This window comes from Salvelinus sp. IW2-2015, linkage group LG26, assembly GCF_002910315.2.
Source record: "Salvelinus sp. IW2-2015 linkage group LG26, ASM291031v2, whole genome shotgun sequence".
Classification (NCBI taxonomy): domain Eukaryota; kingdom Metazoa; phylum Chordata; class Actinopteri; order Salmoniformes; family Salmonidae; genus Salvelinus; species Salvelinus sp. IW2-2015.
This window is the reverse complement of record NC_036866.1, coordinates 10857294-10882315: the sequence shown is the minus strand read 5'-3', so window position 1 is coordinate 10882315 and position 25022 is coordinate 10857294. Positions and strand designations below refer to the sequence as shown.

The 25022-nt window shown below is 42.5% G+C and overlaps 3 protein-coding genes across 7 annotated transcripts in view; 2 read left to right on the top strand and 1 right to left on the bottom strand.

Annotated features, from left to right (window-relative positions):
- LOC111952415 (ankyrin repeat domain-containing protein 13C-A) overlaps positions 1–9733 on the top strand; it is a 64983-nt gene extending 55250 nt beyond the window's left edge. For all 3 annotated transcript variants that reach the window (XM_023971052.2, XM_023971050.2, XM_023971053.2), the window contains 4 exons: positions 6588–6667; positions 7347–7445; positions 7823–7923; positions 8067–9733. In XM_023971052.2, the coding sequence (XP_023826820.1) occupies positions 6588–6667; positions 7347–7445; positions 7823–7923; positions 8067–8197 (411 nt within the window). In that variant the 3' untranslated portion in view covers positions 8198–9733. The remainder of the gene's footprint in view (positions 1–6587; positions 6668–7346; positions 7446–7822; positions 7924–8066) is intronic.
- Positions 9734–9802: 69 nt separating this feature from the next.
- Positions 9803–17197, bottom strand: LOC111952860 (serine/arginine-rich splicing factor 11). Of its 3 annotated transcripts, none has more exons than XM_023971812.2 (12): positions 16484–17197; positions 15471–15604; positions 13501–13610; positions 13275–13361; positions 13080–13129; positions 12671–12801; positions 12390–12471; positions 12094–12207; positions 11900–11989; positions 11152–11241; positions 10871–11036; positions 9803–10695 (listed from the first exon to the last, which is right to left on the bottom strand). In XM_023971812.2, exons 1-12 carry the CDS (start codon positions 16594–16596, stop codon positions 10471–10473), a joined length of 1392 nt encoding a protein of 463 aa, XP_023827580.1. In that variant the 5' UTR covers positions 16597–17197; the 3' UTR covers positions 9803–10470. The 3 variants fall into 3 exon arrangements, with proteins under 3 accessions (XP_023827580.1, XP_023827582.1, XP_023827581.1); XM_023971814.2 differs by having other exon boundaries at positions 16894–16996; XM_023971813.2 differs by lacking the exons at positions 15471–15604; positions 16484–17197 and adding an exon at positions 13852–15466.
- The window catches only part of xxylt1 (xyloside xylosyltransferase 1), a 91732-nt gene continuing 83872 nt past the window's right edge, over positions 17163–25022 (top strand). The window contains exons 1-2 of the mRNA XM_023971816.2: positions 17163–17555; positions 18434–19130. Coding sequence (XP_023827584.1) covers positions 18609–19130 — 522 coding nt within the window. The 5' untranslated portion in view covers positions 17163–17555; positions 18434–18608. The remainder of the gene's footprint in view (positions 17556–18433; positions 19131–25022) is intronic.

Genomic DNA, 25022 nt, shown 5'->3' with positions numbered 1-25022 from the left:
CCGTTGCAAACAATTCTAAAAACCAKTTTTTTCTTTGGCATTATGGGGTATTTTAGAATAAGGCTGTAACGTAACAAAATGTGCAACACGTGAAGGGGTCTGAATACTTTCCGAATGCACCGTATGTCCTTGAACCAATTATTTCAAAATCGCACATAGAAGAATTTATAAGGATCATTTAGTTGCTAATGGCAGCCTGGTTTATCCTGGTCGGCCTTCAACTTGAGTTACTCAATTAGAGTGGACAGCATTGAACTAGCCTGCAACGTTACTTCCTAGAGTACCTCAAACTGCACATGTTATATCTCCATAAGACGCCATCTTAACTGACTTCATTTGGTTTCAATGCGCTATTGAGTCTTCACATAGGAAGGAATGGTGTCACATGATCGATGGCTTTGTCCATTCATATCATTGCATTTTAACCCCCCTTCCACCCTTGAGCATGTATACCAGTGATGGAAGCTCAGAGCGGCACCTTACACACCAGTGCTTTCCCTCTATTTGGCCCTATAGATAATTTGCTTTTGGAGCCCCTCCACAAAGGGAAGTCATGGCCTCACAAAGCTCAATATATGCTTTTTGGCGGCTCTGTTGATTTCGTTAGTTTTGTCCTATCGTGAACTGGGTTTTGTGTTGTTGATGTGTCCTGTGGTATTTACTTCCTGTGGTATTGTTGTCCTTGTACTGTGGTGGTAAATGCTTTCAAGCATTTTTAATCTGTTGTCCAATTCTTTTTTTTTACTGTGTATTTAACCGGTATGAAAACCTGTGAGCATATAGGTCAAGGTCAGCTCAGTATTGAATGGGAAAAACTGCTTACACAGTCCTTTGTGCTTCCATCCATGTTTGTAGAAGTGATTCCCTGCTCAGTGGAAACCGTTTTGCAGAAGTAGGTTGAGGGAAAAATAACATGCCGAGTCCGTCCCAGCACTAACGTTCTCCTCTGTTTACTCCGACGGTGGTGGCATAGCGGGTCAGCGCGGTGCCTGGGGACACAGATAGCAGGGGGTTTAAAGCAGGGCTCTGTACTATTGACTAGGTGGATGGAGTCTAAAACCCTTGGTGCCACGGAGCGACGGGGGGCACGGCCGACTGACTGGAGGCTGTGTGGACTCACAACAACGGGGGTGGCGGGAGTCAAAGGCATGTGAGCCAACTCCCATCACGAGGCCACAGCAAATGTATCAAAACACTGTGCTACACCAGGTCCCACAGGCATAATAACATCGTCCAGTTTGAAGTAAAGGGAACCCTACATGTGAATGATGGGATACTGACTGTATCATCTGGTGCCAATTTTGTCTGTCTTCTCAGAATATCACAGTCACTCATAGTGATAGGTCAGTTAAGGAGAGAGAGTTCAGTACTACTGTGGATGTGTGTGAGTTTGTGCATATGTGCATATTTTTGGACGTGCGTTGATTGGTATTCTCGAGGTTGCCATGGCCACAGTATTAGCAGTATAGTATCAMATTTATTTATATAGCCCTTCTTACATCAGCTGATATCTCAAAGTGCTGTACAGAAACCCAGCCTAAAACTCCAAACAGCAAGCAATGCAGGTGTAGAAGCACGGTGGCTAGGAAAAACTCCCTAGAAAGGCCAAAACCTACGAAGAAACCTAGAGAGGAACCAGGCTATGAGGGGTGGCCAGTCCTCTTCTGGCTGTGCCGGGTGGAGATTATAACAGAACATGGCCAAGATGTTCAAATGTTCATAAATGACCAGCATGGTCAAATAATGGTAATCACAGTGGTTTTCGAGGGTGCAACAGGTCAGCACGGCCAGGTGGACTGGTGACAGCAAGGAGTCGTCATGCCAGGTAGTCCTGAGGCATGGTCTTAGGGCTCAGGTCCTCCTCCGAGAGAGAGAGAAAGAAAGAGAGAATTAGAGAGAGCATACTTAAATTCACACAGGACACCGGATAAGACAGGAGAAATACTCCAGATATAACAGACTAACCCTAGCCCCCGACACATAAACTACTGCAGCATAAATACTGAAGGCTGAGACAGGAGGGGTCAGGAGACACTGTGGCCCCATCCGATGATACCCCCGGACAGGGCAAACAAGCAGGATGTAACCCCACCCACTTTGCCAAAGCACAGCCCCCACATCACTAGAGGGATATCTTCAACCACCAACTTACTATCCTGAGACAAGGCCGAGTATAGCCCACAAAGATCTCCGCCACGGCAAAACCCAAGGCGGGGCGCCAACCTAGACAGGAAGACCACGTTAGTGACTCAACCCACTCAAGTGACGCACCCCTCCTAGGGACGGCATGGAAGAGCACCAGTAGGCCAGTGACTCAGCCCCTGTAATAGGGTTAGAGGCAGAGAATCCCAGTGGAGAGAAGGGAACCGGCCAGGCAGAGACAGCAAGGGCGGTTCGTTGCTCCAGTGCCTTTCTGTTCACCTTCACACTCCTGGGCCAGACTACACTCAATCATAGGACCTACTGAAGACATGAGTCTTCAATAAAGACTTAAAGGTTGAGACCGAGTCTGCGTCCCTCACATGGGTAGGCAGACCATTCCATAAAAATGGAGCTCTATAGGAGAAAGCCCTGCCTCCAGCTGTTTGCTTAGAAATTCTAGGGCCAATTAGGAGGCCTGCGTCTTGTGACCGTAGCGTACGTGTAGGTATGTACGAGAGGACCAAATCGGAAAGATAGGTAGGAGCAAGCCCATGTAATGCTTTGTAGGTTAGCAGTAAAACCTTGAAATCAGCCCTTGCCTTAACAGGAAGCCAGTGTAGGGAGGCTAGCACTGGAGTAATATGATAATTTTTTGGGGTTCTAGTCAGGATTCTAGCAGCTGTATTTAGCACTAACTGAAGTTTATTTAGTGCTTTATCCGGGTATCCGGAAAGTAGAGCATTGCAGTAGTCTAACCTAGAAGTGACAAAAGCATGGATACATTTTTCTGCATCATTTTTGGACAGAAAATGTCTTATTTTTGCAATGTTACGTAGATGGAAAAAAGCTGTCCTTGAAACAGTCTTGATATGTTCGTCAAAAGAGAGATCAGGGTCCAGAGTAACGCCGAGGTCCTTCACAGTTTTATTTGAGACGACTGTACAACCATCGAGATTAATTGTCAGATTCAACAGAAGATCTCTTTGTTTCTTGGGACCTAGAACAAGCATCTCTGTTTTGTCCGAGTTTAAAAGTAGAAAGTTTGCAGCCATCCACTTCCTTATGTCTGAAACACAGGCTTCCAGTGAGGGCAATTTCGGGGCTTCACCATGTTTCATCGAAATGTACAGCTGTGTGTCATCCGCATAGCAGTGAAAGTTAACATTATGTTTTTCCGAATGACATCCCCAAGAGGTAAAATATATAGTGAAAACAATAGTGGTCCTAAAACGGAGCTTTGAGGAACACCGAAATGTACAGTTGATTTGTCAGAGGACAAACCATCCACAGAGTCAAACTGATATCTTTCCGACAGATAAGATCTAAACCAGGCCAGAACTTGTCCGTGTAGACCAATTTCGGTTTCCAATCTCTCCAAAAGAAAGTGGTGATCGATGGTATCAAAAGCAGCACTAAGGTCTAGGAGCACGAGGACAGATGCAGAGTCTCGGTCTGACGCCATTAAAAGGTCATTTACCACCTTCACAAGTGCAGTCTCAGTGCTATGATGGGGTCTAAAACCAGACTGAAGCTTTTCGTATACATTGTTTGTCTTCAGGAAGGCAGTGAGTTGCTGCGCAACAGCTTTTTCAAAAATGTTTGAGAGGAATGGGAGATCCGATATAGGCCGATAGTTTTTAATATTTTCTGGGTCAATGTTTGGATTTTTCAAGAGAGACTTTATTACTGCCACTTTTAGTGAGTTTGGTACACATCCGGTGGATAGAGAGCCGTTTATTATGTTCAACATAGGAGGGCCAAGCACAGGAAGCAGCTCTTTCAGTAGTTTAGTTGGAATAGGGTCCAGTATGCAGCTTGAACGTTTAGAGGCCATGCTTATTTTCATCTTTATGTCAAGAGATATAGTACTAAAACACTTGAGTGTCTCCCTTGATCCTAGGTCCTGGCAGAGTTGTGCAGACTCAGGACAACTGAGCTTTGTAGGAATATTCAGATTTAAAGAGGAGTAATTTGCTTTCTACTGATCATGATCTTTTCCTCAAAGAAGTTCATGAATTTATTACTGCTGAAGTGAAATCCATCCTCTCTTGGGGAATGCTGCTTTTTAGTTAGCTTTGCGACAGTATCAAAAAGAACATTTGGATTGTTCTTATTTTCCTCAATAAGTTGGAAAAATAGGATGATCAAGCAGCAGTGAGGGCTCTTCGATACTGCACGGTACTGTCTTTCCAAGCTAGTCGGAAGACTTCCAGTTTGGTGTGGCGTCATTTCCGTTCCAAATTTCTGGAAGCTTGCTTCAGAGCTCGGGTATTTTCTGTATACCAGGGAGCTAGTTTCTTATGACAAATGTTTTTAGTTTTTAGGGGTGCTACTGCATCTAGGGTATTGCACAAGGTTAAGTTGAGTTCCTCAGTTAGGTGGTTCACTGATTTGTGTCCTCTGACGTCCTTGGGTAGGCAGAGGGAGTCTGGAAGGGCATCAAGGAATCTTTTTGTTGTTTGAGAATTTATAGCACAACCTTTGATGATCCTTGGTTGGGGTCTGAGCAGATTATTTGTTGCGATTGCAAACGTAATAAAATGGTGGTCCGATAGTCCAGGATTATGAGGAAAAATATTAATATCCACAACATTTATTCCATGGGACAAAACTAGGTCCAGAGTATGACTGTGGCAGTGAGTAGGTCCCGGAGACCTGTTGGACAAAACCCACTGAGTCGATGATGGCTCCGAAAGCCTTTTGGAGTGGGTCTGTGGACTTTTGCGTCTGAAGCTGTGGACGATTGCGTCTGAAGCTGGGCTTGCAGCACAGCTATCCTCGCCGTAAGGCGATCGTTCTCCTGAATATTATGAGTCCAGCGACTGAAATAAGAAGGCATCATGTTAATGTTACTACTTAGCTTCGGCTGGTGGAGGTCCTGACGAACCACGTCCAGATAAAGCGTCCGGAGCGAAAAAGTTGAATGGAAAAAAATTATCATAAATAAATAAATTGAGTGAGTGAAAAAACAAAAATATAAACGGTAATTAAAAAGTAAAAACCGTAAAGTTGTCAGGTAGCAAAGTAAGGTTAGCAACAAAACGCACAGCAGCACGTAAACAAGTCTGCAAGTTGTGACTGGAAATGACCAAGGGGGCGGACTGTACTCCTGCTCTGACTATTGTGGAGCCAGGTGTGCTGACCTATGTGAGGTAGTACGCCTGTGTGTGTCCACAGAGATGATAACCTAAGGTCAAGGTGCTGTTGACAAGGCACGTGTCGAGAATTAACGACCCCTTTTCATTCATGCAGTATGTGTGCAGCTGTAAAATCATCAAGTTGTTTTTACCACTGTTCATGTTGTCATTCCCGCTCTCAGCATTAGTGATGCACTTGGGCCCTCTAGTGACACGAATGTGGTTGAGAATTGTAGACCGAATTGTGCAGTAAAAAAGTTGACTTCATAAAGGTAAAAGAGGAGACTTGAGTTCCAGAAGTAAAAGTTTTAATACAGAGCTTTTCGGGGGACAGATGGTCATGTGAAAATGCAAAGGCTAAAAAGGATGGTATAACAGCCCTAGTGGCCAACAGCAAATGGCAAAAAAAGCATGATGGCTAAAAGGCCTGATGGCTAAAAGGCCTGATGGCTAAAAGGCCTGATGGCTGAAAGGCCTGATGGCTAAAAAGGCAAATAATTCTTCTGAGTTACGAGATTATATAGTCATTCTGAATTACGTATACATGCATCATTACAGACATTGGTTAATATGAAACAGATGCATCTTACAGTTGGACAATGAGGAATGAGTGTTGACTTTGTCATGTTGTTCAGTACAGAGGGAAATTCAGCAGCTTAAGCCAGTTCAAGTTTGGATTGTCACGAGTTTAGGCCTCTGAGAACCCCGTGTGATCTGGGGCACAGAGAATGATGGAAAATACGTGTATACTTTAAGACCATGTTAAGTTATCTGTGAGTCACAGGAGGCTGCTGAGGGGAGGACGGCTCATAATAATGTCTGGAACGGCGCAAATGGAATGGTATCAAACACCTGGAAACCATATGTTTGATATATTTGATACCATTCCATCTAATCCGCTCCCGTCATTACCACGAGCCCGTCCTCCCCAATTAAGGTGCCACCAACCTTCTGTGGTGTGAGTAATTAAGCTGGTTACTTATAATATGATTGTAAGCAAAGATATGGTCCGACCTCAACGATCATCACTCCCGTCCTCAGCATCCTACATCTCATTTACTTCAGGTGGATACATGCAAAATCTTACAAACAATTTAGGAAAAAATTAAGTGTTTTCGAGAAAAGCATAAAACATATWTWTKTTTTKTTTTACTTTTAGTGTACAGTTTGTTTTCGCTGACCGTGTTTTTGTTTGTGTTCTTTGTAGTCCGTATGTTATCTAGAACTTTTTTATGTTTGACTGTTCTGTGTAGCTTTGTGTTGCCAGCTGTCTGTCCTTGCCAATCATTTGGGTTTCCATCTTTTTAGCCTGTGAGGCGACAGTCACTAACTGCACCTTCACCCAACACTATCTCCTGGGAGGAATATATCAACGCAGAGAACGGAAAGTATGTATGACAATTACTTTTTCACTTCTCACCACACTTCACAAGTTCACTTTCACCCACACTCTGACTCATTGTTAGTGTCATGTCTGTCTACATACAGGGTTAAATGAAGGACAGACAGATGGATCACTTATGCACAGTTGCGACAGGGAGGGTGGGTGGATAGTTCTATTTAAAGCCAATCCTCTTACTTCATCAGTTAAAGCTGTGGAGAGCTGTTCTACTTTCTGTTGGAGAAACCTGCCCCTTGAACTGTCAAGTTCAGCTGTCTTGTTACATTGGCTTGATGGGGTTTCATTAGTTTCCWCTAGCTTCCACAGCCAAAGTCAAAATTGGAAAAAATAAATAAATAATGGGTGGTCTTAATTTAAGGTTAGTGTTAGGCATAAGGTTAGCAGTGTGGTTAGGGTTAGACTTCAAATAATATTTTAAGAAGGTAAATTGTAGAAATGGGCAGAGTTTGACTTTGAGGGTAGAGAAGATAGTGTTGACCGTTTTTTATTTATTTAATTGTGAAAATTTTTAGATGTCACTGAAGTGCAGAGCTTCTATACACTCCCTTCAGTCATTTCACTTTCAGGACCACAGTAAGACTTTCTTCCTTTCTTTTCTTTCAAAAGTATTTACCTCATTTTCACCTCATTTTCTGACAGACATTTTCCCTCTTTTTCTCCTTCAGAGCGCCTCATCTAGGAAGAGAGCTGGTATGCAAGGAGAGCAAGAAGAATTTCAAAGCGACCGTAGCCATGAGTCAAGACTTCCCGCTGGGCATTGAATCGTAAGTCTTCTCTTCGATCTCCCCCAGACGACCTTTAAGTCTAGCCAGACAGCGGTAGTTGCCAAATGGGATCATTTACTAATTTTAATAACATTTCATAATAAAAATTCACGAAGTATTGATATCTGAGATTAAGCGTGTATGAAGTGAACCTAGTTTTTGCTTATTCTGGGCTAAATAGGTTGATTGACACAAAGTGCCTGATAGCCTCCTTTTTTTGTGGTGTGCGGAGACCTCGTTCTCTCATTATTATTATCCCCATCACTAATTGAATGTGGCAGTGAATGTAGCCTGCAGTACTCTCTGGCATGAAGTGATGCATGAAATCCATTCTTCATTGAGTGAGAATGAAATACCTTTTTGTTGTTTATTTTCAGGTTATTAAACGTTCTGGAGGTGATCGCACCCTTCAAGCACTTTAATAAACTCAGAGAGTTTGTTCAAATGAAACTCCCACCTGGTTTCCCTGTCAAGCTGGGTAAGTACTATCGTATACTGCTTTGTCAGTGGTAAACGTATTGTACAGTAAAAGAGATCCAGTTGGATGTATACTGACTGGCTGACCAGATTTATTTCCTGATGATGTTATAACATGTTTCCCTTTGTCGTTTCCCCACACAGATATCCCTGTCTTTCCAACCATTACGGCCACGGTGACTTTTCAAGAGTTCCGCTACGACGAGTTTGAGCAGTCCATCTTCACCATTCCCAATGAGTACAAAGAGGACCCCAGCCGCTTCCCTGACCTTTAACCCCTTCGGCTGGACACTGGAAAGGGGTCACCTATGAAAAGGCATTGATATTTCATCAAATTGTCGTAGGAGAACAAAAATAAATTGAATGTGTGAGATTCTAAATGGAAGTGAAAATATGTTGTGCATGTAATGTTTATAAAGGGATTATGGTTAACTGACCTGTAGTAAAGCACTGAATTCACTGTATGGGACGTATGTGAAGAATAATAAATACTGTTCCACTGTAAACAACAAGTAGCTACCATCCAGAGCTTTGTTTGGAGTAGCGTCATTGAACTTTGGGCACTGTTTAGATGCACTACAGCCAGTCCGTACTGGGCTGAGTTGGCCTGGGCAGCAGAGGTGGCGGACCTACTGCACCAGTCGATACTCAACCCTTTGGAACATCATCTGAAACACATCCACCTGGAAGCAATGATAGAAATGATAGGAATTTTAATTGTACTATTGCGGAGTTGTCTTCTATTTGACTGGCAGCAAGCGTGGCATTAAGTTATTACAAGCCTTGTTTTCATATTTTACCTAAACTATGTAACAGACTACACTTCAGTTAATGAAAATGAACCAGGAGGTGTAAATTGTTTGAGATTACAAGTTATCTGTAGATGATTAGGTACGAAATGAAGTACAATGTAAATTAACTTTTTACAGGTACAGGTATGAAAAACCAGGCCTTTCATCGCGCAAGGTGTAAATACCTCTTTTTATGATTGTATTTTTTTAATTTATTTTTGTTAATATGGGAGTAGAGGTCTTCTATGACAGGAAGTTTCATGCAAAGGTTAGTTGATGTTATTTCTCCCATGAGGTCATTGATTTGTATCGTGGCAATGGATATTTTTGTACATAGAATATTGGGCTGGTGAAAGGCTCTCCAATTCTTAGTTTTTTTTGTCTTTGTCAGACTGAAGTCAAGTCTTAGTTGACATCTTCCTTGCATACCTATGTGTGAGCCAAGTGTACAAAGCATCTTACATCCTTGAGTTTTGTGTCCAAGGACTGGACTATTTGGCAGTTAGGATTTCAGGAGTGTTCATGTGTTTCAAGAACAGTTTGTCAAGTCCTGTTTGCAAGAATGTTGCTCTTTAGTTGAGGTTAAGGTCAAATCCAACAATAAGCTCAACTATGCCTTTCTTCAGGAATGAAATGGGACTTCGCTGAAGTGGTGCTCATGTGGTTCTGCTGGGTGCAACAGGGTTCGCTGAGCTGGAGGGTTATCAATTCAGCACCAGTAGACATGGCAGACTGCTTTGTACTCTGACAAATTTTCTATTTACATTGATCGGTGGCCTATTGACATAGCCAGTGTTTATCAAGCTTCCACGTACTACTGGTTAGTGCTGCAAATGGAAGTGTGCTTTCTTCACTTTGTGTGCTGAATGTTTTTACTTCTGACTCTGGCTTTAGCAGCCAGGCCCTAATGTACACATGCATTTTCATGTCAGCTGTACAGCAATAGACCTTGTAAAAGCCTGCCACACTATTTTCATATGAAAAAAGTACTCAAATAAAAAGTTCACATATCTCAATGAACTTGTGTACCATTTGTTTGTCATGCATTTCAAAACTGGTGCAGGTTATTGAACATATCCCACCACACAACCATGTTGACCAAGTTTTATTAGATCATTTGTAAAACATGTTGCAGACAGTACAGGGTGTTCATCATAATCCACAAACACTCATTTTGATCTACAGTATATCGTCACAGGGGTGGGAGGGTATGACTGGACACAACAGTATTAAATACTTAACAGAGGTCAATTTATCAGGATTCTAACAAAGAATAGAAAGCTGCACTGCACCAAAAACAGAATGGTACCAGGATAAATATGATTAACAGTGAGTAAGCTGGGGACTAAACCCTGTCCTGTAAAATGTAAATATACACCATTTCAGAGAGTCATTTTAGGAGAAAACAGTTCCTCTACGTTCAAGATGAATAAAATCTTAGAGGACAAAAATAGAAAACGCTTTCAAAACTTCTCACATTCAACAGGCCCTTCAACTTAAAAGTACAGCAATGTGGCTTTTTTTTTAAACTATCATATTTTACAAAAAAGGTACTTATTTGGGCCAAATTCCTACACATGCTCACTGGTGAAGTCCACTACAGAAATAAACTGGCTATTCCAAACAGAACAAGATTTTCCCTAACCGGTCTCTAAAATGCAACTCCAATAAGACTACAAAACAGCAGACACCTGCAAGTATTAATTTAAGGTTTTGAGTGATCCATGATGTCATCTGGCTGGGTCTCTCTGGTGCACTCAGTCACTCATCTCCATGTCGTCCTCATCATGGTGGTCATCTCCGTTCTGTTTGGACTTCTTGCCGCTCTCCTCTGCAGGCTTCTTTTCAGACTCCTCCCGGGGCTTAGGGGATGACGCCGAATCAGAGTTGCTCTTCCTCTCTTCTTCCTCTACCTCTTTTCCACTGTCATAGCCCTGCTCCTCCTCATCATAATCCCTGGTCACCTGCAAGAGCAAAGAGCTCTGAACAACAAAATGAATGGAAAATGAAACAGGTCAGTTAGGACATGACAACATTCAGGGTCGGTTTTCCCCGGACACAGTTTAAGGCTAGTCCTGGCTAAAAAACTATTTTGATAGACATTTAACTGATGTTAGAATGAGATGTGTTAATGAGGGAAAGTCAGTGGTTGCACACCTTGACATCTCCTTTCTCGCTGTCAGATTTACAGTCGTGGTCCTTCTCCTGGTCTTTGCTCTTCTTGCTGGTGGATCGTTCTCTTTCGTCTCGGCCTCTGACCTCTTTCCTCTCGCGATCCCTGTCCTTCTCTCGCTCTTTGTCCTTCTTTTTGTCCTTCTTGTGCCTGTGGGGGGACAAGAACCATTGTATTTAAACAGACAGGTATACCTACAGATTACTGCACTGTGGAGTCCAGTGTGGTTCTGAACCAGGAGGACCATCTCATGTATCACACTCACCTTCTAGGGGAAGGGGACCTGGACAGTTTCCTCTTTGGGGACCTGGACTTCTTTGGTGACCGAGAGGCACTGCGGCTTCTTCTACGTCTCCTATTGAAGACCAGATAGAGATGCGAAGGAAACCAATGAATTACAATATGAGAAACGGTTTTCCTTCACAAAATGTTTATTTAAGCATGTTAAAAAACAGCTTTGTTAGAATGGTGTGGGCGTATACAGGACATTAAAAATATTTATGCGAGTAGACCACTGATTGGCCAGGTCATCCTCAGGAGGGTGATATCCTCTGAGGAAATAGCAAGCATTTTTTTAACGGTCTGTTTGAAATGCATGTCTGAGGTTTTTTTTCTTTCCAATTCATGCTTTGGCCACAAATACGAGTCAACAACATTATTTGGGTTTGAGTTAACAGAATTAACTTTTAAAAGTGAGGTTGTCCCTGGACAGTTACTTTAATCCTATATTCCACGGGTTGTTTTTGGATTCCTGAAAAGGTCTAGAATATTTCAAGCGGGATCAATGCATTTAGGTCAAGCTAACAATATATAATTTCTTTTAGCAGCCGCTCTTATCCAAAGCGATGTACAGTAGTGAGACCATACATTTTCATACTTTCCCCACCGCGGGAATCGAACCCACAACCCTGGCATTGCAAGCGCCATGCTCTACCAACTGAGCCACACGGGACCATTGATTACCATGATTAACCATCATACCAGCAGACTCCTCCTGTATTTAAACCACTCACCGACTGACGCTTCGAGACCTCCTGGTACTGCTGTAGCTCTTAGGCGGCGTCTTGGAGCGCTTCTTAGATTTCTCCTCTTTCTTCTTATCCCTACAGGAAAAACAAAGGCAAACTATGAATTGAAGGAATCCTGATACAGGTACATCATGCATTTTCCTGACCCCCGCTGTGAATAAAACACTAGATGGACACACCTGGATTTGCTGCGTCTGCCCCTCTCTCTGGAGTGGGACTTCCTTCTGCGGGGGCTCTTCGACCGCCTCCAGCTCCTCGAGTGCGACCTCCGTCGAGACCTGCTCTTTGATCGCCTGCAATCAGATCAAAAGGTAAAAAATAATAATAATTAAACAGAACTCAGAGCTGTCCCAACTAATCTATGCACTCAACTCAAGTTTGCCAATATCAACTCATGAATATACTGGTAAAGTGGGGCTAACATTCAGCACATGCCCAAAATTGCTGAATGTTAGCAGTTTCATCAGTAGCACACCTGTGACGAGAGCGAGACCTGGACCTCCTCCGCCTAGACCGAGAGCTGGAGCGGGAATGTTTGCGCTTGTCGTCTTTCTTATCTGCAATGACATTTACCAGTAAAAAATAAAAAATGTTCAGGAAACTCCAATGTAACACAAATCTGAAAATAAACATTACCCTTACAACGACAATGCCTGCAGATGCAAGGAAGAGCACAATAGAGGATAGGAATGAGTCAGTCAAAATACAAGGGTAATACTGCAAATATAAAAGTGGTCTAAATTAGTGAGAACTCACTTCCAGGCTCGATAGCTGCAGAGATGAGAGACTGGGCCTCTCTGACCCTCTTCATGGCAGCCTCTATCTCCTTATTGGAGTCATTCTTCATACCATGATTAACCATCATACCAGCAGCCATTGGATTCATCCTGCAATGGTCAAAATAATAGCAATAAGTGCCATTTAGCAGACACTTTTATCCAAAGCAACTTAGTCATACATGCACACATTTTACATATGGCTGGCCCCAGAAATCGAACCCACAACCCAGATTGTGCAAGCGCCATGCTCTACCAATGGAGCCATACAGGACCAAATAAAACCCAGTTAGTCACACAGAAATAATGCAGATGACTTTACCACATATTCAATAACAACTGTTTGAATAATATTCTTTAGACTGGTTAGAATTGGGAGTGATACTTACTTAGTAGGATCCATGGATTGCATAAGCTTCAGAAAGTCAGCAGAGAGGGCCTAAAACAGAGAACACAAATGCATAGCTATATAAATGTGATAATTCCACCAATAGGTTATCAGAAAAGGTGTTATGCTGTTAATGTTATAACCTAGAGCTGTTTTAAAAGTACAAAGAGTAGTGTAGAAAGTAGCCATGTCCAACCTGAGGGTTCATGTTGCCAGACATGCCCATGGCAACCATGGGATCCATGTTGGGATTTCCAAGAGCTGAAAGGGGCACACCTCCCATCTGCCAGAACAAGGGATACATATTAGACAAATCGTCTTTTCAGCTACTTTTTTGCTGTGAAGAAAATGGGGCCTTACATGGTTACAGTTAATAGGTCTCAATACAACACCAATAGATACAGTCCCTGCAAAACACTTACAGACGCCAAATGATTTGGAGTGGGGAGAAGGCCCCCTCCAGGCATGCATCCTGCCACAGCGTTCGCTGGTGCTAGCAGTGACAGAGCTTTAGACTCATCAGGAATCACTCCTGGAGAAAAACACAGAATCAGTACAGGTCTCCGCAAACATACACCACACTCAAACAGAGCCACAGACAGACCACCTCAGGCTAACTACTCTTACTACAATAGATATGTAGCAAGATATACATTCCATTTTGTGATGTCTGAAAATGTTGGTCGCTGACTTGTTTAGTATGATTTCAGAATACTACTACGAGAACAAAGTCACAATACACACTGTGGTCAACACTGCCAAGATTGTATCACCTGTACTTGTTTTTTAAGTCATGAACCAAACGTAAGCAAGCACAGCCGGTTGTCCAGTGGGATGTGCTCTCAAGTTTCATTAGATGTTTTATGAACAAGCGATACGCGTCGGCTGCTTCGCTACAAAGCACACAAAAACATCAAGATACACAAAACAAAGTTCATGATTTTGGCGTCAACAGCAGGGAACAGTTCATTACTTTTGCCTCAAACACTTACCATTACAATAAATAAAAAATAAAATAAAAAAATGCTCAACCAAATTCTGTTTTCTGGGCTTTTGCTGATGGCTTCTTTCTTCCAAAGAGCCTACGACACTTGACTGGCTACTGTATTCACCAGGTACAGTGTTGTAAAGTTTAACTTAACTTGCAACTTACAGAAATGCTGACAAGGAAAAAAACACAAGTACAGAGTAGGCTCTTATAAATAACGGAAAATTCCAGCAAAAGGCCGAATACAATGGTGCCCAATGCTGAAGGAGAATCTTATACAATAGTTAAATAAAAGGAACATCTTATGAGATGATCCATGGGTGTGCAATCTGAAATTAAGCTAATTTCAAATCAAACAACTTTTCATATTTACAGAGAAATGACAGAAAGGACACTTGAGAAACAGGATAAGCTGCAGAAGACAAAACTGTTGGGTGGCATTTTCAGCAGGGCCTGGTATATAGGGCTGGCTGAACCAGGAAAAAGAACTGTAAAACACAACAACAAAAAGAAAAACCACTGTTAAACGTTTGTCTTACTGAACCCTTTCAGAGTCAAGTGGAGAGGATCATTATAAAGCATTTCACTGCAACAACCAGAGTTATTTTACCTGCAGTATATGTGGGAATGGAGATACACATATATAAAAGGACTGAAACACAGCTATTCAAATTGGATGGGTTAAAGTTAAAAAAAAAACAAAAAAAAAACAGATACGCATGTGAATCTTCATAATCATGACCAAAACGGTGTTCAGAATCTTCCAGGACTGTAGCTAGAATTAACTAAATTGATGTAGACCTAGTACTATACAAATCTACTCTGGCATGCACAGCTGCAATTAGTTAATTTACCTTTGCATGCTTCCTTTAGCTGATCAAATGCAAACTACTGATTGTGATCTTCATCAAACTTTAAATCTCTTAAGTGTCCAGATTTGACATTGTTGATATGCGGGACAGGGCGAGCCCTCAGGCCCTGCTATTGCTATGGTTCATTGAGTGGTTACCCTTATAATGAAAAGAATGCCTTGGACATAGAGAAAGAGAGTTAATCTTTACAGCAGAACAGTGGGAAGGGACTCGTGAGCCGAGTGGCCATTTATTTGTCTAATATCCTGATGGTTGTAGAGGACCCTTTTCAGTCAGCATGGAAGGGATTCTGCAAATGCCTTGTCCACTATGAAAACCACAACACAAATGACAGAGAGAGAAGTTTAAAAAAAATAAAAATATGCTAGAACAGCAAGATTACACATATTCCCCTTCTACCCCTAGTATATTTCCAAATTTTTGCAACAATCCAAATAGTGTATGGTTTTGGATGTAGCATCGGGTTTGGTTAAGCTTTGTTAGTTCATATAGTATGTTGGAAAACATTAGAAATTGGACAAAGATCACCAACCTTCTGCAAATGGGACAACAATCAGGGCTCTGTCCACAAAGACGGTGTTGGTCAGATGCTGGGACACTCCAACCGACTCCGTCTCAAGGAACTTTACAAAACAGACACGTGAAGTCACAGGCAAGGGAGATTCACTGGAAGAAAATACAAATTTGTTGTGCAAGAAGTACAAAGATTCTCGACATAAGGTAACAGAAACAAAGTTCTAACAATGGTTAGTATAGCTTATTCGTGAAAACATAAATGCTCACTAATCACTTTTCTAATGAAGCATCTTGTATGCTACAATTGGGAAGAGATGGAAAAAAACATCTCTTGCAGTCTTTTCTTTGCCACGAGAGATTGAGGGATGATCAAGAAGTCTCCTAATTCCTACCTTAACTGCAGTGCAGCCAGGTGTAATTCGACAGGTGRAAAACAGCAAAGCACAGAACACAAATTAGGCTAGTTCCTACTACCCTGCCCGGTTATTTCATAGCATGGCGAGGGTAATTCAAAGATTCAAAACAACTTTGCTTCCAGTTTGTTTGGTCAACTCAGGAGATTATATTAAATAACGAAAAACAATAATTAATAAATGAAGTATTCTAATTAACGTTATATGGATCAACTAACGTTACCATTGACTGCACTGCAGGCCTGCTTTGTTTTTCGGTGGTTGGTATAATTTAGCTAGTTTACTAGCTAGCCAATGTTCCATATAGGTAGTGTGGGCAAGAGTTCGTATATATCGTCTATATAAAAATTGATGCAACAGCATTTACTACAAAATTAACTAGTTAACCATCATCCATCGTTAACTAACTAACGTTAGCTAGCTAAATTGCGAGCGTAGAAAAGTAACGTTAGGCGCGAGCTAGAGTGGCGCAAGTGTGCTATGCTAGTTAAGGTATACTATGGCCGCACAGGCCCCAAACAGCACTATGACCATTTTTTATTTTTTATTATTGAAAATGTAGCTAGCTTATGTCGCCAGCCAGCTAACTACATTGTTTCATATTCAGAATACTCACTCGGGTGGAAATAACTTAAGCTCTTCAATATTTCCCAGAAATCCGAAGAGAGTTCTCATCTGTTCGGAGGTGGTGCTCGGAGACACATTTGTCACTTGAATAACGTTCGTCATTTTCCACGACTAGTTTGTCAATTTGAAACGCACAAAGTCAAGGTAGATGTAAGATCCCAGCTAAATTAGCATCTAAAGAACTTAAATTAGAATTGTGCTGTCAAACAACTAGCTAGCTGCTACACACAATTGAATTCCCACCGCCATTAGCTAGAATATATTGTAGCTAGGTCTTCTTGATTCAGTCATATGATATGGCCTACCCGCCCTCCGTATGATAGGCGTGGCAGTGCTGACGTACCACCAGTACGGCAAATTCTGTTTTTCAAAATAAATTGTTCCCCAATTTACCATTACCTGTTCTTGTACACGGTTTCACTTATAGTAGCTACTTAGATACCACTTTGTGCGTTTTGTCAGGTTTCGAAAACAGTCGGCGGAAGAAGCAATGAACTGATGCTGCGTTCAAAACAACTGGATGTCAATGATATTTAGGTCGGAAAATCGGAGCTCTAAAAAGAGCACCCGCATTCCTGACTTGGAATTCCGAGTTGGATAACCGTTCAAAACGATTTTTCCTATTTGGAGCTCGTTTTTTCGGAGATTGCCGAGACGCCAGTTGTTATGAACGCGGCATCAATCTAGGGGAGTGATTTAAACGTCATCACCGGAAGTGGCATTTAGATTAGTGTGACAAGCTAGCTACAAAACATCTTATCTATAGTCTGAATACCAATTTTATGCAAATGTTTATTTTTATTTCAAGTTGACAAGCTATATAGTCACCAGGGGAATAATTTGCCGTGCTCGTGACATGTATTTTGTCTGTACAAACCTGTTGCTTCCAAAATGTGCATCTTTAACAGAGCTAGTGTTAGCTAGCTTGATAATACTGTACCACAGAACAATGAGGTTAGGTTATACACATCTTTGACTGTACTCTCGTTGGTACCAGTCTGCCTGCTCCAGCTCAGCTGTCACAACTTTCTCTGTATCGAGAGTTCTCCAACACCAACATGGTGAGTTAATACATGTGTACTGTTTTCTTGTTCTTTACTGTTGCATGGCTACACTCCGTCACAAACAAGTCATTGGAGGAAGGATTATTCTGTTTTAGTTCGGTCTGAACATTAATAGACATCGCTTGCGCTACGATTTTGTAAGCATAAGGACCTTATTTCATATCTGCAAGAAATAATTTAGAAAAAATAAAACGTTATTGATACACCTTTTTTATAGGGTTGGAGTTCCTACATGACTATCTCCATGTTTACAGCCCGTGTTTACAGATGACAGACAAGAGGGACCATTTGTTCTAAGTAGCTATCTCGCATGCTCTGAAATGTGTTGTCACTAAAAATACTGTCGGCTCCAACTGTGGTAAAGCCGGTTAAAACAATCTATAGTGTGTATTTAGCATGTGAAATAACTTTTGATGTGATATGAAAGTAAAGGGAATTTTTTTCTTGAACCGTATTTGAGAAATTATTCACGTTTAAATGGAGTATTTGGCTGTTTTGTCTGCCAGAGGCAGTCTACTGCTGGAAATAAAATGTAAGGTCCTTGGAGCTTCAGGAGTAATGGTAACGTTAGGCTCCTTAAGAGTACATCTTGGGCTAGGTCATTGCATGCTGAATAACATGGTAGCCAAATGCAAGCATTGGAAGACACTGTTGGAGATTTTCATGCAAATCTTTCCAAACTCAGCTTAGCTCTTCACACTGTCTGTTGCAATAATTGCTGTGTTCATTATTTTTTAAGAACATGACTTAGCTACTTTATTCTGGATGCATTTATTTTGCATTAGCTACACCACATTTCTTTCATGTGAAAATAATGAACACTTTGTACATTTCAACTAAGGTAGACTGACCTTAGTAATTCATTCCTTTTATAGGAAAAGGACTTCTCAACCTTGTCAGGGTGTGGACAAGACTAGTAAATTTAATGTCTCCTTTCTGAAACCAACACTGCGCAATAAGGATCCAGCATGTTAAACTCAGGGTTCATCCCCATATTCTTCAAGCTGAGACAATAACAGAGCTTCTGCATTCATCTGTGGGAGTCACAGCATGGGTATCCTGAGGGTTCTAGTCAACACTATGGGTAGAGTCAGCACCTTCAGGTCCTATCAGTTTGTCCTCCTCCTCACGGCAGCGCTGGCCGTTGTAGCCTTCTACTTCTTTGGGTCGGAAAGGCATGATTTCTCCAGCACCACCAAGCGCATCAAGCAGACCCAGGCCAGCCACAACACCAACCGGAACGATGCAGACCTTTCCTTGGACACCAGGCTGGTGCACCCTGAGGGAGGAGAGTTGGAGAGGGATGGAGAGGAGGGTGAAGTCAGGGCTAGGAGGGCAGACAGTGGGCATGAGGTCAGCCAGTACTACCATGCCCTCATGATGTTCACGAAGGTGGACAAGAGCCGAAGCTTGCAGGAGAAGTTCCGGGTGGCCATGTTATCCATGGCGAAATACAGCCTCTTCCTGGACAAAGAGGTGCTTGTCCTTCATTTTGTGAGCGACGAGGCCAGCCGAGAGCTGGGCGAGAGGATGCTCCCGGAGCTGCTCCTCGTCGGAACTTTTCAGTATGAGGTAAGTCTGTTTGGAGCCCTGATGCATCTCTTACCAGGATTACCACTCACCGGTCAGTATGTGTGCTTGTGTTAAATGGAATGTTAGTCCTAAACTGTGGAGTCTAGAGTTTGAACCTTTAAAAAATTTGGCTTAATCCCTCACCTGGCAAACACAAGCTTTGTTTGGAGGAGCGTACTGGCAGGTAATTGCACAAATGCACTGTGAATAGTTTAACACAGGGGGGCAGTGTTGCCTTTCCAAAACATCTTAGTTTAGACATCCCCCTCTGCTTTATTTTCTCCCTTCAGCCACTGGGAGGATTAAACTGTACCTAATCCAGAGAAAAGAGATCACTTTATTGGTCAATTGCACACAAGGTCCAACCGAAATTAGAGTTCCGCTTTTAACCCAACCCCTCAGACAGATACACACACTTCTTTCGGTCTATCTCCGTCTATGTATACTATACAGTGCATTCAGAAAGTATTCAAACACCTTGACTTTTTCCACTCTTACATTACAGCCTTATTCTAAAGTTTATTAATTCCTCAGTCTACACACAATACCACTGACAAAGTGAAAAGTTTTAGAAATGTTTGCAAATGTATTAAAAATTAAACGTACCTTATTTACAACTTGATTGGAGTCCACCAGTGCTAAATTCAATTGATTATACATGATTTGGAAAGGCACTCACCAGTCTATATAAGGTCCCACAGTTGACAGTGCATGTCAGAGCAAAAACCAAGCCATGAGGTCGAAGGAATTGTCTGTAGAGGGCAGAGACAGAATTGTGTCAAGGCACACCTGGGGAAGGGTACCAAAACATTTCTGCAGCGTTGAAGATCCCAAAGAACACAGTGGCCGCCATCATTCTTAAAATGGAAGAAGTTTGGAACCACCAAGACTTTTCCTAGAGCTGGCCACCCAGCCAAACTGCGCAATCGGGGGAGAAGGGCCTTGGTCAGGGAGGTGACGAACCCAATGGGCACTTTTTTATTTCTTAAAAAAAAAAATGTACCCCCTTTTCTCCCCAATTTTCGTGGTATCCAATCGCTAGTAATTACTATCTTGTCTCATCGCTACAACTCCCGTACGGGCTCGGGAGAGACGAAGGTCGAAAGCCATGCGTCCTCCGAAGCACAACCCAACCAAACCGCTTCTTAACACAGCGCGCCTCCAACCCGGAAGCCAGCCGCACCATTGTGTCGGAGGAAACACCGTGCACCTGGCCCCCCCGGTTAGCGCGCACTGCGCCCGGCCCGCCACAGGAGTCGCTGGAGCGCGATGAGACAAGGATATCCCTACCGGCCAAACCCTCCCTAACCTGGACGACGCTAGGCCAATTGTGCGTCGCCCCACGGACCTCCCGGTCGCGGCCGGCTGCGACAGAGCCTGGCCGCGAACCCAGAGACTCTTGTGGCGCAGCTAGCGCTGCGATCCTGTGCCCTAGACCACTGCCCGATGGTCACTYTGACAGAGCTCAGAGTTCMTCTGGAGATGGGAGAACCTTCCAGAAGGACAATCATCTCTGCAGCACTCCACCAAATCAGGCCTTTATGGTAATGGCCAGATGGAAGCCACTCCTCAGTAAAAGGCACATGACAGCCCGCTTAGAGATTGCCAAATGGCACCTAAAGACAGACCATGAAAAACAAGATTCTCTGGTCTGATGAAACCAAGATTGAACTCTTTGGTCTGAATGCCAAGCATCACACCTGAAGGAAACCTGGTACCATCCCTACGGTGAAGCATGGTAGTGGCAGCATCATACTGTTGGGATGTTTTTCAGCGGCAGGGACTGGAAGACTACTCAGGATTGACATAGATTAACAGAGCAAAGTACAGAGATCCTTGATGAAAAACAGCTCCCAAGCGCTCAGGACCTCAGACTGGGGTGTAGTTTCACCTTCCAACAGGACAACAACCCAAGCACAAAGCCAAGACATCACAGGAGTGGCTTCGGAAACAAGTCTCTGAATGTCCTTTGTAGTTCCAAACTTCCATATAAGAATGGAGGCCACTGTGTTCTTGGGGACCTTCAGTGCTGCGGAGATTGTTCGGTGCCTTGCCACAATCCTGTCCAAGTTGTAGAAACGTCTCAAGGATCATCAATGGAAACAGGATGCCCCTGAGCTCAATATCGAGTCTCATACTTATGTAAATAAGCTATTCATGTTTTACATTTTTTATAGATTTGTAAACATTTCTAAACCTGTTTTTGCTTTGTCTTCATGAGGTATTATGTGTAGATGAGGGAGAACCTTTTCATCCATTTTGGAATAAGGCTGTAAAGTAATAAAATGTGGAAAATTCAAGGGGCTGAATACTTAGTCCATGCACATACAGTCCATGCATGGTCTTTAAGCGTGGTGAGAATGAAGGTGCAGTAATATAGGAATGGCTCTGTCATCTGTTTTTCTCTTTTCAATTAAAGTTGCATGCAATGAACAGGTACAAGTATGTATGTGGGCATACAGCAGAATAATTACAGGATCTACATTTTCCTTTTGAAATTGAATATAGAAAGTGGTGTGTGTGTGTATATACAGTACCAGTCAACTTGACACATCTACTCATTCCAGGGGTTTTCTTTGTTTACTATTTTCTGCATTGTAGAATAATAGTGAAGACATCAACTTTGAAATAACACATGGAATCATGTAGTAACCAAAAAAGTGTTAAACAAATAAAAATATATTTTATATTTGAGATTCTTCAAAGTAGCCACCYTTTGCCTTGACAGCTTTGCACACTTTTGGCATTCTCTTAATCAGCTTCATGAGGTAGTCACCTGGAATGCATTTCAATTAACAGGTGTGCCTTGCTAAAAGTTAATTCGTGGAATTTCTTTCCTTAATGAGTTTGAGGCAATCAGTTGTTTTGTGACAAGGTGTCGGTGGTATACAGAAGATAGCCCTATTTGGTAAAAGACCAAGTCCATATTATGGCAAAAACAGCTCAAATAAGCAAAGAGAAGGTCTGCTGCAAAGAAACCACAACTAAAGGACACAAATCATAAGAGACTTGCGTTGGCAAAGAAACAAGAGTAATGGATATTAGACCGGTTGAAATATGTCCTTTGGTCTGGAGTCCAAATTTGAGATTTTTGGATCCAATCGCCATGTCTTTGTGAGACACAGAGTAGGTGAACAGATCTCCGCATGTGTGGTTCCCACGCTGAAGCATGGAGGAGGAGGTGTGTGGGTGTGCTTTTCTGGTGACACTGTCAGTGATTTATTTAGAATTCAAGGCACACTTAACCAGCATGGTTACGACAGCATTCTGCAGCGATACGTGCCATCCCATCTGGTTTGCGCACAATGAACCAAAACACAACTCCAGGCTGTGTAAGGGCTATTTGACCAAGGAGAGGGATGGAGTACTGCATCAGATGACCTGGCCTCCATAATCACCAGACTTTTTTGTTTGTTTACTACATGATACCATATCTGTTATTTCATAGTTTTTGATGTCTTCACTATTATTCTACAATGTAGAAAATTGTCAAAATAAAGAAAACCCCTTGAATGAGTAGGTGTCCAAAAGTTTCATTGGTACTGTCTATATAGTGTCAGCTCATTCATGCAAACTAACCCGGTGGTTTCAAACACACAAAAATGAATATTCCACCACAGAAACAAATCACTCTCTCTATGATACACACACGCACAGTCACTAATGGGATGGCTGTGAACTGTGATGGCATGTTGACATGGTTGTCTGCAAATCCTCACCTAATTTCTGTAATTATTAATCTCTCAGGAGGGCCAACATAGGACAGTGGTTATGTAAACCCTTTCGTGACTCCCTGACTGTTTAGTGACAACTGTCTGAGACCCCAGTGAACGAAACAAACAACTCCTACTATCCCACCGCCGGGGGCCATGCTCATTACAGCCTCTCTGACCCACACTCACATACACTCAGCAAAAAAAGAAACGTCCCAGTTTCAGGACCCTGTCTTTCAAAGAAAATTTGTAAAAATCCAAATAACTTCACAGATCTTCATTGTAAAGGGTTTAAACACTGTTTCCCATGCTTGATCAATGAACCATAAACAATTCAATTCACCTGTGGAACGGTTAAGACACTAACAGCTTACAGATGGTAGGCAATTAAGGTCACAGTTATGAAAACTTAGGACACTAAAGAGGCCTTTCTACTGACTCTGAAAAACACCAAAAGAAAGATGCCCAGGTAACATCTCACAGCAAGAACTGGCAAATCTGGTGCAGTGCATGAAGAGGAGCACTGCAGTACTTAATGCAGCTGGTGTCCACACTTTTGATTTTGACCCCCCCCTTTGTTCAGGGACACATTATTCAATTTCTGTTAGCCACATGTCTGTGGAACTTGTTTAGTTTGTCTCAGTTGTTGAAAATTATGTTCATACAAATATTTACACATGTTAAGTTTGCTGAAAATAAACGCAGTTGACAGTGAGAGGACGTTTCTTTTTTTTGCTGATTTTACATACAGACATGCATGCATGTATGTATGAGTTACACACTGTAACAAGCGTGTGTGTGCTTGCATCTGTGTATATGCTTGTGTGGCCTTGTTGACACTAGAGCAGTCCATGTGCTCTGAAGGAAAGTGTTTTTTGTTTTTCCTAGTCCCATGGGTTCTGGCCAGATTTGTGTCTTTATGATTTGTTAGTCAATGCGTACAAGCATGGGACAGGACATGGGACTTTCCACGATGACCGTGTTGGTTTACTGCAGGCTCTCATGACGTAGAGGGGTGACTGTCTGTGACCCTAGTCCCCCTGTTCAGTGGACTGGAGTCAGCCAGCCAGGAAAAGCTGAGAGGAAGCTTTGCTCAATGTGGGCTTCCCTTCTCAAACCAGTGCAGCTGGACAAAACCAAATCGCTGGCAAAATTCTGTTCTTATTAATAGATTTGTATCTAACACTCCGTTTCTTGTCTTTTTGTATATTTTGAGTGTACTGTATCTAGCTAATGTTAGCTACATAGGCCTATATGGCYTTTTAAAAATTGGAAACATTCTTCTCAACAAAGCGGATGTTTGACTCTGATTTGGATAGGAAACTGTTATTATCTACCTAACAAGGTGACTGGAAAGCTGAGTAGATTTGACAAGGACCCTCAAGATCCTCAAAGTTCTGCAGCTGCACCATTGAGAGAATCTTGACTGGCTGCATCACCGCTTGGTATGGCAACTGCCTGGCATCCGACCTTAAGGCGCTACAGATACAGAGGGTAGTGCATATGGCCCAGTACATCACTGAGGCCGAGCTCCCTGACATCCAGGAACTCCATACCAGGCGGTGTGAGAGGAAGTCCCTAAAAATTGTCAAACTCCAGCCACCCAAGTCACAATCCTTGCTACCACGCGGCAAATAGTACCAGATCGCCGATTTTGGGATCAAAAGGCTCTTGAACTGTTAATCAAATGGCTACCCTGACTAAACTCAGCAAAACAAGAAACATCCTCTCACTGTCAACTGCTTTTATTTTCAGCAAACTTAACGTGTAAATACTTGTATGAACATAACAATATTCAACTGAGACAAACTGAACAAGTTCCACAGACATGTGACTAACAGAAATTGAATAATGTGTCCTTGAACAAAGGGGGGGTCAAAATCAAAAGTAACAGTCAGTAGCTAGTGTGGCCACCAGCTGCATTAAGTACGGCAATGCATCTCCTCCTCATGGACTGCACCAGATTTGCCAGTTCTTGCTGTGAGATGTTACCACACTCTTCCACCAAAGCACCTGCAAGTTCCCGGACATTTCTCCAACAGGTCCCAGAGGTGCTCAATGGGATTGTGATCCGGGCTCTTCGCTGGCCATGGCTGAACACTGACATTCCTGTCTTGCAGAAAATCACGCACAGAATGAGCAGTATGGCTGGTGGCATTGTCATGCTGGAGGTCATGTC